The sequence below is a fragment of the Thrips palmi genome, unplaced genomic scaffold, assembly GCF_012932325.1.
Source record: "Thrips palmi isolate BJ-2018 unplaced genomic scaffold, TpBJ-2018v1 HiC_scaffold_12, whole genome shotgun sequence".
In the NCBI taxonomy this organism is placed as follows: Eukaryota; Metazoa; Arthropoda; class Insecta; order Thysanoptera; family Thripidae; genus Thrips; species Thrips palmi.
Window position 1 is genome coordinate 4,661,195 of NW_023144623.1, and position 11,708 is coordinate 4,672,902.

The 11,708-nt window shown below is 49.2% G+C and overlaps 2 protein-coding genes across 5 annotated transcripts; both read right to left on the reverse strand.

Annotated features, from left to right (window-relative positions):
• Window positions 1–384: 384 nt before the first annotated feature.
• Window positions 385–11,453, reverse strand: LOC117640720 (antichymotrypsin-2-like). 4 transcript variants are annotated; one of them, XM_034377544.1, is made up of 9 exons: window positions 4,270–4,459; window positions 4,056–4,148; window positions 3,717–3,820; window positions 3,447–3,635; window positions 3,147–3,360; window positions 2,842–3,056; window positions 2,572–2,757; window positions 2,320–2,458; window positions 385–1,611 (listed from the first exon to the last, which is right to left on the reverse strand). In XM_034377544.1, exons 1-9 carry the CDS (start codon window positions 4,337–4,339, stop codon window positions 1,358–1,360), a joined length of 1,464 nt encoding a protein of 487 aa, XP_034233435.1. In that variant the 5' UTR covers window positions 4,340–4,459; the 3' UTR covers window positions 385–1,357. The 4 variants fall into 4 exon arrangements, with proteins under 4 accessions (XP_034233435.1, XP_034233437.1, XP_034233438.1 ...); XM_034377546.1 differs by lacking the exons at window positions 4,056–4,148; window positions 4,270–4,459 and adding an exon at window positions 11,178–11,453; XM_034377547.1 differs by lacking the exons at window positions 4,056–4,148; window positions 4,270–4,459 and adding an exon at window positions 5,979–6,125.
• On the reverse strand, window positions 4,589–5,958 carry LOC117640721 (DEAD-box ATP-dependent RNA helicase 9-like). The gene has a single exon (XM_034377548.1). The coding sequence runs from the start codon at window positions 5,394–5,396 to the stop codon at window positions 4,719–4,721; it is 678 nt and encodes a 225-aa protein (XP_034233439.1). The 5' UTR covers window positions 5,397–5,958; the 3' UTR covers window positions 4,589–4,718.
• Window positions 11,454–11,708: the final 255 nt, after the last annotated feature.

An 11,708-nucleotide genomic window follows, 5' to 3' on the forward strand; every position in this document is an offset into this window, starting at 1 on the left:
GTGCCGAAAGGGTTGAAAAGTGCCGCGCGACCGGCCGGCAATGTGTGGCAAATGGCTGGGCGGCTGGGCCTGACGGCCTGCCTCCTGTTGCCCAGGGAACAGGGGGCTCTGTTACCACCTCGCTGCGGCCTTCCCTGGCTCGGCCAAGTCTAGTTGTCTCTCAAAGTCAAGCACCGCCCCTAGATCACCCTTCATTGGAGTGGAAAAGGCAATGCTGCTTTACTTGAGGCTGCCAAAAATCCAGGTGGGGTTTGCCACTTGTCTTAGAAGTGAAAAGAATGAATGGGAACCATGTCCAGCAGCGAGGGGAGAAAACTTCTTTTGTTTTTAAAGCATGCATAGCTTTAGGAAGTCACTGTGGCGGGTAGAAAAAAATAGCAATCGTCAGAAAGGTTTGAGTTTATTTCTTTGAATACGACTTGCACTGAGGCTCAGTCTTAAAGCTGTTTGTTGTACCCTTATTTTCCAATTAGTATAAATATGTATAAAATTACTCACAAGATCAATAATAAAACATGTGATTCACTGGTTTCACACCCTAGAGTGTCCACAATTCAAGCACATAAAAAACAACAAAAAAACATTCAAGACAACAAAACTTAAAGCTAATGATAATATTTAAAATCTGAAAATTGGAACAGAAAAGAACCTTATGATAAAAAACATCTTTGTCTAGCAAAATGCATCAGGGAATTATCTGCAATTGAACCATGTATTATCTGAGATCAATAAGTGGTTTCCCTGAGCAACTTTCCTCCAAGATAGCATAATATTCCTTCTGAGAACTTCCTCCAAAAGTAAGACTTAACAGCAGTTGGTTTGGTAAATAGACAACATTTCTGAAATGTAAAGATTAAAGTACAAAGCATTTATCTCTCTCATGAAGCATACATCATACAAACATGTGAGATTCTGATTGAGATTTTGATATTTAGGAGCATGGCACTACACATTCAAGCAGAGAGACAAAAGTACGACAGGTATTGAGAAAGATAAGCGAGAAAGCTAATACTGATAAAATTGTAGAATTGCTTACAGCTTGAACATATTAAGGTTTGTAGAGAATATTGACTAGCTGCATACAAAGATTCAAGTTTTTCCCCTGCTAATTTTATAAGTTCTAACCAAGCAATAGATATAAAATTTACCAGCAAAGACATGAAGTTTAAAAGTTAAGTGTTAACATTTTGGAACATTTACTTCTCAACAAGTAGTTAATAAAAAACTAAACTATTCAATAAATAACCGGCACCATGAGTTCAAATAAGTTAGCTTCACAAAGGAAGTAAGGACACTTGAGATTCTTGCAAGCAAGACATTGCACATATTGCACATAACACAGCAACAGAAAGGCAAATCATAACATTTCACAATGGCTTCGCTTATGATGGATGCGGTCATCATCTGACTGAGGATTGTCATTGAGATGTGAATCAACTTGCTCCTCAACATCATCCTCAACTGGGGCACAATCTTCACTCGGCACAGTGGGTTCAAAATGGGACCCAATAAAAATCAGAGAGTTGGAATGAACAAGCCTGAATAAAAATGGATGATCCACAAAAATTTCTAAAGGCTCCTCGACACAACGCTTCCTTCGGGCAACACAAGCTGGGAAACAGAACAGCAAAAAATATATTATAAGTCACACATAGTAAATCAAAACATTCATTCTGTGCATTGTAGAAAGAAGCCACTACTACTGGATATGATTTCCCTAAAAAACACAAAAAAAAAAAAAAAAAACTGACACACACCAAAAAAGAGAGAAAAGATGTTAAGAAAAACTTCCCCAATGAGGCAAACAATTTTTAACAGTGCATATCAACAGCCACTCACAATTTTAAGAAAAAATAAGATGCCACTAATTAATCAACCAAAGTTAAGTACAATACACAATGTAAAAATAAATAAAAATACAGAATATAAGAAACAAACACACATTAAACCCTGGTAATGAAAAGGCTTGAGATAATTAAAAGAAATGCATTTCAACAAACAAGCTAAACAGATTTATGTGAATTATGTAAGAAGATCTTCATTAAAAAAGAGGTAGGATGATGGAGGAAAAGGACAAGTTGGGGAATAGTTTGTGAGGACGCCCTTGTGATGACTTTGCTCATCTCTATCGGTACCAGTGACAACAGACTTGTAACACACTAGTGTGCATTGAAGCACCTGATAATTCAGCATTTTCAAAATCTTAAGCCATGCATAAATTACCCAAGTACCACTTATGTATTTCTAGAAAGTCAGGCGTGCATCCATAAAAAAGCAAAGCAAAGACTTAAGTTTAAAACAGGATGGAAGAAAGCTTACCAGTTGCTGCTGCAGCCTCAGTTCCTTCTTCATTGACATCCATAAAGGTCTTCTGAATTGCTTCACTAACAACTAATTTTTCTTCAGAAATTCCACTAAAATCAGCATCCCCAGGCTGGAACATCGCCTTCATTCCCATCTGATAAGAAACAGTCCAAAAAATGGCCACATGAGAAACAAGTTTTGTGTAATTTATGAAACATTAATGCTAATTTGCTTGTCTCCAGGGTACATTGAATGCCTCATATTTACCTTCTGGTAAACGTCTTTGATGTTAATGGTCTCTTCAAGCTTGAACTTTGGCATGCTGAGCTGAACTTTGGTTGGATAAAATTCAATGTTGGAGAGGTCAAAAGCTCCTTCACGAAGCTGCTTCTGCATCTTTTCCAGTCCATCTTTGGCGTCAGGAAGGATGATTTGTAAACAGACATCCTTATTCTGCAGGAAATCATACAAAATGTTTTAAATGACGGTTTTAAATTTCTGATGAAATTTTGGACAAGACAATATTGATTAACTTACAGCATAGCACAGCTCAACAGCTTTAGCTTTCAGTTGTGGTATCTCAGCATACCGCAAAGTTTTAGTCAAATGCATCATGGGCACTTTCACAGTCTTGGACTTGGAAACGAAAAAATCCTGATCGTAGGTTTGCTCACGGTCAAATGGTTCCTTCCACTTGCCAAAGAAATAAACAGCATTGACCAAAACCATGCTTGTAGCAGGAGTAACCATGCCTAAGAACAGTGCAAAACATCACAGCAAACATGAAATTAATGGCATCAATTTTGTTTCTTATCTAAGAAGGTGAGAAATTTTGTAATTACCTGGGGAGAGGAGATCCTTGATCTTATCATGAGTTTTTTTGAGGACCCAGTTATTAATTGTCTGTCTTTCGGATTCATGATTGTGCATGAAGTCAGCACTTTCAACGTCTGACTTGTGAACCTCAGTGACTGTTTTCGTATAATCTGGTTTCATCTTCGTAGTTTTGTCAAGATATATTCTGTTGGCTATTTCAAGTGTAACATTTGGGGTGTTCTGAAACAAGCCATAAATGAAACATTAGAGACAAAAAAAATTGGTAAACAGGGCTAACAGACAGACTATTGTACAAAAATACTGACTGCAAGAACTCCATGAAGAGCTCTGAAACCATCCTCCAAAGTTGCTTTATCTTCGGGGAAACGAAGTCCTTTAGTAATTTCATTTGCGGTTACACCTTTGGCTCCTGCATGTACCATTGCCGTGACAAGAGCGGCACTCAAGGGAGACACCAAAACATTTTTTCCAGGTCCATTTTTCTCAGCTGTGGTCTGTAAATATAAGTTGAAGGAAAATAAGAAACCACATCTCGTTTCAATCAGGGCTGCTTTAACACACATTGAGAGACTTACAAGGTAGAAGTCTAATGTGAAATCATTGACACCCTTGACAACGGCAGCTAAAGGCTCGGATGACGCCATAGTTGCAATAAATGGTACCAGGAAAATTAGAAGTCCTGAAAGAAAAGTCATAATTTTTAAGCAGTTCAACATTCGTTTACAAAGCTATGAGTCAAGGAACACCTGTAAGGCCATCGTAAGAAAATAGGCAACAAAAACTTCCAACAGCCAAAACAGCTGATCAAACATGAAGGGGAATAAACTGCGAGATAGTTCACTGATAGATGTGGCCCTGCCCTCCGTTGCGCCGGAACCCCGGAACGGAACAGAGACGCAACCTTGAAAACTCGCCTTGACATTCACAGTAAGGACGTCTAAATCTATTCGACGAAGTAAGGCGACGAGCGATTCTCAGATCCGCGTGAGAGTAAACGTAAACCGCACCTACAGTGTGACAGTCCCAGAGAGAGACGATGAACAAACAGACACAAAACAGTTTACACAGAGGTTAGGTCGCCCAATTGTTGCGCAGGAGGAGGCGACGGTAACAAGACAAATTGGGTACCTAAAGTGGTGCGGCTGGTGGATCCCAAGGTGCGCGGCAGACTACTGGCAGAGCGGACAGACCGTGTCATGCCCCTCGAGTGACAGAGAGTGTTCCACTTGACGAGATTTGATTTGTTTTCGAGAACTGCGGCCAGCCTTTGTGTGTACGCAGTGCGGTGCTCGCGCTGACACGTATGAGAATGTTAACGGGAGGAGGAACCGGGGAATGGAGAGGGAAGTTCAGGCGGAGGAGGAGGAGGGAAGTTCGCGGAAAGTGGCGAGGGGGTGGGGGAGGGGCAGCTCAGCGGTGACGTCATACCCCAAAGAATGCTTCACTTGGTCAGCCAATGCCAGCGGTGATTCAACAACGCGATGGATGGATAGATGGTACAGAGAAATCTGGTCGTCCCCTCCTACGAAGCGTGGCAACAAACAAGTTCACATCGCACCGGAAGTTCCTTCGGCGGCTCAGGGCCGTCCCGCGCGTCCTTGTCCCTGCACTGCCGAAATAACTTGACGCGGGTCGGGGCCGAAGGACTTGCCGAAGGACTTGCCGAAGGACTTGCCGAAGGACTTGCCGAAGGACTTGCCGAAGGACTTGCCGAAGGACTTGCCGAAGGACTTGCCGAAGGACTTGCCGAAGGACTTGCCGAAGGACTTGCCGAAGGACTTGCCGAAGGACTTGCCGAAGGACTTGCCGAAGGACTTGCCGAAGGACTTGCCGAAGGACTTGCCGAAGGACTTGCCGAAGGACTTGCCGAAGGACTTGCCGAAGGACTTGCCGAAGGACTTGCCGAAGGACTTGCCGAAGGACTTGCCGAAGGACTTGCCGAAGGACTTGCCGAAGGACTTGCCGAAGGACTTGCCGAAGGACTTGCCGAAGGACTTGCCGAAGGACTTGCCGAAGGACTTGCCGAAGGACTTGCCGAAGGACTTGCCGAAGGACTTGCCGAAGGACTTGCCGAAGGACTTGCCGAAGGACTTGCCGAAGGACTTGCCGAAGGACTTGCCGAAGGACTTGCCGAAGGACTTGCCGAAGGACTTGCCGAAGGACTTGACGGACGCGCGCGCGCTCGCGGATTTACCACTTCCGAGCGGAGTCGCCGCCAACGTATCGCCAACGGCGGGCATAGGCCGTGGCTTCATGCCGTGGTGGGAGATAGCGTGGATAGCGCCCCGAGCAACTGTCAAAAGCAGCAGTCAAAAGACCGCCGCCGTGGGCCACAGGTCAGCGTCGACTCGAACAAGTGCCTCGCCCACCTGTCTCTCTCGCACCCCCTGCGGGACGCCCCATGAGTGCGAGAGAGACAGAGCGACGGAGGTGCGGCTCGAAATCAGTCATTATGCACAGTGTAACGGTCGCGCCTTTACGGCAGCTCGTCGACGAGGACGACGGCGTGGGTCGATTCGAGTGGCGCCGCAGGCCGAGGGCGCCGGGGCCGAGCTGGAGTCAAACTTTGACTACCTAGCGCGGACTGCACAGGGGCGGCTCCAGAAAAACATTTCGGAGCGCGTCAAGACACAGTTTGCCCACTTCCCGGCGGAATGTAAGGGTTTGTTGCCTTCTGGCGACCTGACCTGATTGCCTCCTTGGCCTGTCTGCTGGAGCCGCCTCTGTGACTGCACTGGAAAGCACGAAGGGAACACGGCTGCTTCGCAGGGAAGGCGGGGAAGGCCACGATTAGGTTGTCGTTGTCCGGGACCAACCGCAAGGGAGACAGACAGTACCTGCTGGACTAGGACGACGAGGACGACGGGGACCTACACCGCCTCAAAGTGGAACTGCTCTAGCTGCGTCAGGCTGCTTCCGTTCCCGCTCGCCGCGCGCTGGTCGAACTCGAACTGACTGACTGGCGTCTGGGCGGTGCTGGGCCGGCCGGCGGTGGCGGCGAGGCGAGGCACCGGGCGTCGCGCGGGGCGTCCCACACCGCCAGCCAACACGCGGCGAGGGGGCGTCGGCGGCCGGCCAAAACAGCCGGGGCTCCGTCATCACGCCGGCCGCCCCGCCGAGGGCCCCGCCCCGCCAGATGCACATGCATCATGCCATTTCGGCAACGGCGTGGTGTTGAACCCGCGCAGCAGAGTCGTTTTCGTCGCTCTGTCTCTCTCGCACCCGGGGTGCATGGCACGAAGTACTCGAAGGACTGCTTACTCTACAAACTCAAGTGCGTACATAGTACACTCCACCTGGAGTGTACTTGGCAAGTGCATGCCGGTTCTGAGCACTCCGTAGCGCCTGTGAGGTAGGCCGTGAGCCCACACTGCAACACACCCGTGTGGAGACGGTGGCCTACCTCGCCCCTGTCGTCCCCCAGGCGCGAGGTAGGCCACCTTCTCCACACAGGTGTGTTGCGCGACGGGCCCATGGCCTACCTCACAGGCGCTACCGAGCCAGAGAGACGAAAGCACGGTTTGCAATCAGGCTTTTCAGCCAATAGAAACAATCAGGAAAATCCCGCGCTTTGCGGCCGTACACGTCGTCGTGCCATTCTCCGCCTGTTAGTCGGCGAGTGAGTCACAGTCACCACACCGATAAAGAAAGGGCCTAACGGGACGACAACGCGGCCCTACGATAAGGCGGGCAACGACCACCGCGCCAGACAACACCAACCACGACACACCCACGCACCGACATGGTGAAGCGAACCGCAAATTTAAACCGACAGTAATTATGAGTTATTATTAAGAAACGTTGTAATTCACGTTTGAAGCCGCCGTTCCTTTGGTAGGCAGTCAACTGACGCACCAAACAGGGCCAGGCCTGGCCAGACTGATTCCGAAGGTCGTTATCGTCGCTCGGTCTCTCTCGCACTCATGGCACTCGTGTGTCAGAATGTCAGAAGCATGTCTGAAATCCTGATGTTTTCTGAAAGTTTTCAGAATCTTAGCTTTCAGAGGTTTGCGAGAGCTAAGATTCTGAAAACTTTTTCTGATTTCTACAGAGTGTCAGAAAAGTTTTCAGCTTTCAGAGGAGTGCGAATTTTGATCAGGTTTTCAGACAGGTTTCTGACATTCTGACTACACGAGTGGGCGCGTCCCTTGCGAAGGAGTCAGAGCGACGAAAACGACTCTCGGAATCGGGCTGCTGATAAGGCGGCTACTCGCCGACGACGCCGTGACGGCACAGTGGAAGGTGGAGACGTCACCCATCGAGGCCCCACTGGGCCCCACTGGGCCCCACGGCCCCCGGTCAAGTGTTTTGTTTCCCAGGACACTAAGTCACGGAGAAGGGCAAACCGGACGCGGCGGATAAAAGAGACAGTGACAGGATAAGATAAAATCCAGGGATAATTGAAACACATATGTGTTCCTATCGGCAAAATATTGCCTGAACAAGACACTCATGCCGCCCCTGCCGACACGTTGAGCAAATATCCTGTGACAGTGCTCCTACACTAAGATGGTTAGGTTCAAAGAGGGAGCAATGCAATAGACAGGAAACCACCACCTAGCAGATGTGGTGGACCCCCCTGCCTCCAAGCAGCCCTCAATTTCCTCCCCTCCCCTTACAACCCGTCTCTAGATCCACCCTCACAGTATCACTCTTCTCAGTTTAGATTTCTGGTTTCTGGCCCCAGCAGTGGTCGCATTGAGACAGTCTTTTCCAAACGGAGAGACGCCACGCCGCTAGAAAGTCTCTCGCACGGAGAGGTTATCCCCCTCCCCCCGCGTGAGGCCGTCGCTACTCCAGTTCCAGACCTATCGAGATCATGGAGGCGGACATTGATGTCCGAAGCTCTATTTCGTGTCCGCATTCACTCTTTCAACTCAGACAGACAAAATTTTGTCGCAAATATCATCGCGTCGGTGCGACAAATCGGTTCGAAAATTGGACTAGTTGCGGTATGATGCAGAACGGCCGGCTGGAAATACCCGTTCCTTGAGGCTCTCCCGAGAAAAATGGAGGGGGGGGGGCAGTGGTGGGACCAAGGTGAGCCTGCGGTCACGGTCGTGACGGCTCGTCTCGGCGGCGCGACGAAGCCAGGCGGCGCGACGCGGAGCGCGAAAGGTTCAAATTGATGATCAACACGGGAATCAAGTCTCTCTATCTGCACAGTGAGTACTCTGAGCAAAATCAATCACACTATGCCGCCACCAAAACGCAGGAAAATGACACCACCGACACCGGCACTAACAAAACAAGAAAAACAACAATAACAACACAAAATCATCATCAACAACAACAAAGCTACTAAAATGACGACGACGCTAACGGCAACGACCACGACAAAAACAACAACAAGTGCCATAAACACACAGTGGGTCAGCGTGGCGACGCGTGACTGCGTGACCCGGCGTGACGATCCGCAAAAAAGCGCTTTGGGCGTCGCGTGTCCGCCACTATCGGTCGCCATCGCTCTGAACCGCTCTGAACGCGCGGAGGACGCGGCGAACGAACGGACGGACGGACGGACGGACGGATAGACAGACAGACAGACAGACAGACAGACAGACAGACAGACAGACAGACAGACAGACAGACAGACAGACAGACAGACACGGACAGACGGACGGACGGACGAACGGACAGACGGACAGATGGATATACGGACAGACAGACAGACAGACAGACAGACAGACAGACAGACAGACAGACAGACAGACAGACAGACCGACAGAGACACGGCGCTGGTACTTCCCCCTACGGCCGCCGCTCCCATCCCTCCCCTCCCCACCCACTCCCTGTCCGCCAGCCGCCAGCTGGATTTTGTTATTTTTGTCCGTCTCGTCTGATCGGCGCTGTCGCCGGTTCAATCCAACAAGTCGCAAGGCGAGTCGCAAGGCGCGCGAGGCCTTGGCCGGCCTCGGCGGAGCGCGAACGGGCTCGCCGGGCGCCACTTACGGATGCTGGAAACTCCCAGCTGTCCCGGCGGTGCCGGCGAGACTTGCTGAAAACATCATCACGACATGTGTCGCTGTCACTCTGTCTCACTCCCACGCCGTGCCGGTCGAGGGGGAATTCACTCCCGAAAATGGGCAACCGACTATTACCTTCCGAAAGTATTACAGCTATTACCTTGACATTACCTGCAATTACGCCATTACCTTGGTATTACGACTATTACCTTGATAATACACCCATTGCGCAGCAAATACACCATAATACATGACAATTACACAGCAAATACACCATAATTCATGGCAATTTCACAGCAAATAAACCACAATACATGGCAATTGCACAGTAAATACACCCTACTACAGTGCAAAGAGGGAATTTTCCTTTACTTTGGGTCACTATTTGCATCAGGGCATAGAGTATCTACGTGCGACGGTAGCGCTGCGGGTGGACAAATTGCGAAATATTCACAGTAAACAAAGCTGACAGGCAGAGGAAATTTTTGATTCATTGTGGACGGTTTGCATGTATGATGCAGTTTAAAACAGCAATGATATCACATCAGTTTTTGCAATTCCGTATATTGGTTGCGCCTTCCCTTGCAGTGAATAAAAAAATCTTTTGAGCTTCTCTGCCTACCCCTTAAATCTTACTAGCAGTCTGTGACACCTCATGTGTTTGGTACTTCACTGGATGTTTTACGCAGCCCTAAAGTGATTTTTTAATATTATTTGTCTAGTTACATTACTTGAATTACATTACCTGAAATTACTGTAAAATCTCAGATTTGTTGCATTCGTTTCAACAGGTGTGGGTCTGTGCACAAATAAATTACGACTGAGGGCATCATAACCTAAGAAAGCACATCGACCCACAATAAATTTAGTTTTATAAAAAGGAAGCATTTCAGAAAGCAGTAACATCTAAAAATATTATTCGAGTTCTATGATTAAGAGGTCTGACTAAGCATGTCCGAGCCTAAGGCAAGGTTAGAAATCCAACGTGCCTCTGGGCACCATGATTATAGATACCAGAAGATAAGTCTCACGTGAAGTAACAATATTTCAGCAAAAAGTAAGACGGAATGCATTATTAGTCCGGGACTCATCCCGGACTACAACAATTCTTGCAGAAAGAAACGCAAATTGCGTTACCCACTGATGGGAAGCAGCCAGAGCCAGGCTAGCGGTTTGGTTTGTGACGCTCGTCTCACCGCGACTCCAGCCTCCCCCACCCCACCCTACCTTCGGAGGGAAGGACACTTCCACGGCATGGGATATGTCTAAAACGCACATAATCAGCCACCGCGGTCTCTCCCGAGAGGCTCTCCGAAGCTGTCGCGAGCTTCAACGGAGACTTTTCGTTAAAAAAATGTGCCAATTACTCATCTAATACACCCTATTACACCAATTACAGCGCTAATACGACGCAAATACCACTATTACCAGTAATTACGGCCATTACGCAACTATTACCTAATACAGGCAGTATTACAGACCAATTACACACCCGACAACCGACTAATACCTGAGTGAATTCCCCCTCGGTGCCGGTCACGGAACTGGTCCTTCGCGTTGAGGGTGGCCACGGTTTCCGGGTTGGAGACGACACGAGTGTGAAGTCTGCGGCAAAACTTTGAGCCGATCTCTCGGAGAATCTGTCCGAGCCTTATCTGAGCATAGTCTGACCCAGGGTCTTTCTAGTCTTTCTAGTTTGTTATACGAAGAAATAGTATTTTTTTGTTTGCGCAGTTTTTTTTTAGTGGCTGTTAAAGTAAAATCTCGTTAGAGAGTGGCGAGAGTTACAGTGCGCACGCAGGCCGGGCGGCCGGAGGGACGGACACACGTGAACTGCCCGGCCCGACTTGTTGACTCGTCGGAATTGGGGTTGGCACGGCCGGCGCTAATGGGGCGGACGACGACAGCACACTGATTCCGAGCGTCGTCTCTCTCTCTCGCACTCATGGGGCGTCCCGGCGAGAGAAAGAGAGAGAGAGAGAGAGAGAGAGAGAGAGAGAGAGAGAGAGAGAGAGAGAGAGAGACGACTCTCGGAATCAGTCCGCGAGTCAGTCCCTCTCGGCTACACACCTGTTGTAAACGCCATGGCGCTCCCGGGCACGCAGCGTACGCAGCGGGCTCCGAATAATCCAGCAATGTTTTCAAACAACACAGCACACACACACTCACACCAACACAACACACACACACAGACGCGCGCGCGCGCGAAGCACTCTGACTGCGAGAGCGGTCGGTCGGTCGGTCCGCACACGCACACGGCCGCGCGGGGAAGGACCACGGCGAGGTGGAGTTCTTTGGAGCACTTTGCAAGCGTGTTTGCGGCGCGCGGCGAGGCACTGCTGGCGCTGTGTTGAGTTCGACAGAGTGTATGTGCCGCGTGGACCCCTTCCCCTCCCCTCTCCCCCCCCCATTCGGCTCCGCCGCGGCCAGCACCGCGTTCCCTCTCTTTTTTCCCGCGCTCCGCGATCTCCCCGCCATTACATCACCACCCTCCTCCCCGCTTCCCCTTCTCACCTCCCCTTATCAAATCCCGTTCAATTTGGCCCAGTCCCAGTGACTCGTCCACTGCCAAACCCAAATCAAGTCCCTGATTTTCGGGGG

Excerpts from the sequence above, each read along its gene's own strand:
- LOC117640720 (XM_034377544.1), bottom strand. The coding sequence starts at position 4,339 with ATGACACGGTCTGTCCGCTCTGCCAGTAGTCTGCCGCGCACCTTGGGA. Across the intron at positions 3,057-3,146 it reads CAAGGATCTCCTCTCCCCAG|GCATGGTTACTCCTGCTACA; the intron begins GTAATTACAAAA and ends CACTGTTCTTAG. Across the intron at positions 1,612-2,319 it reads TGAGGCTGCAGCAGCAACTG|CTTGTGTTGCCCGAAGGAAG; the intron begins GTAAGCTTTCTT and ends TCTGTTTCCCAG.
- LOC117640721 (XM_034377548.1), bottom strand. The coding sequence starts at position 5,396 with ATGAAGCCACGGCCTATGCCCGCCGTTGGCGATACGTTGGCGGCGACT.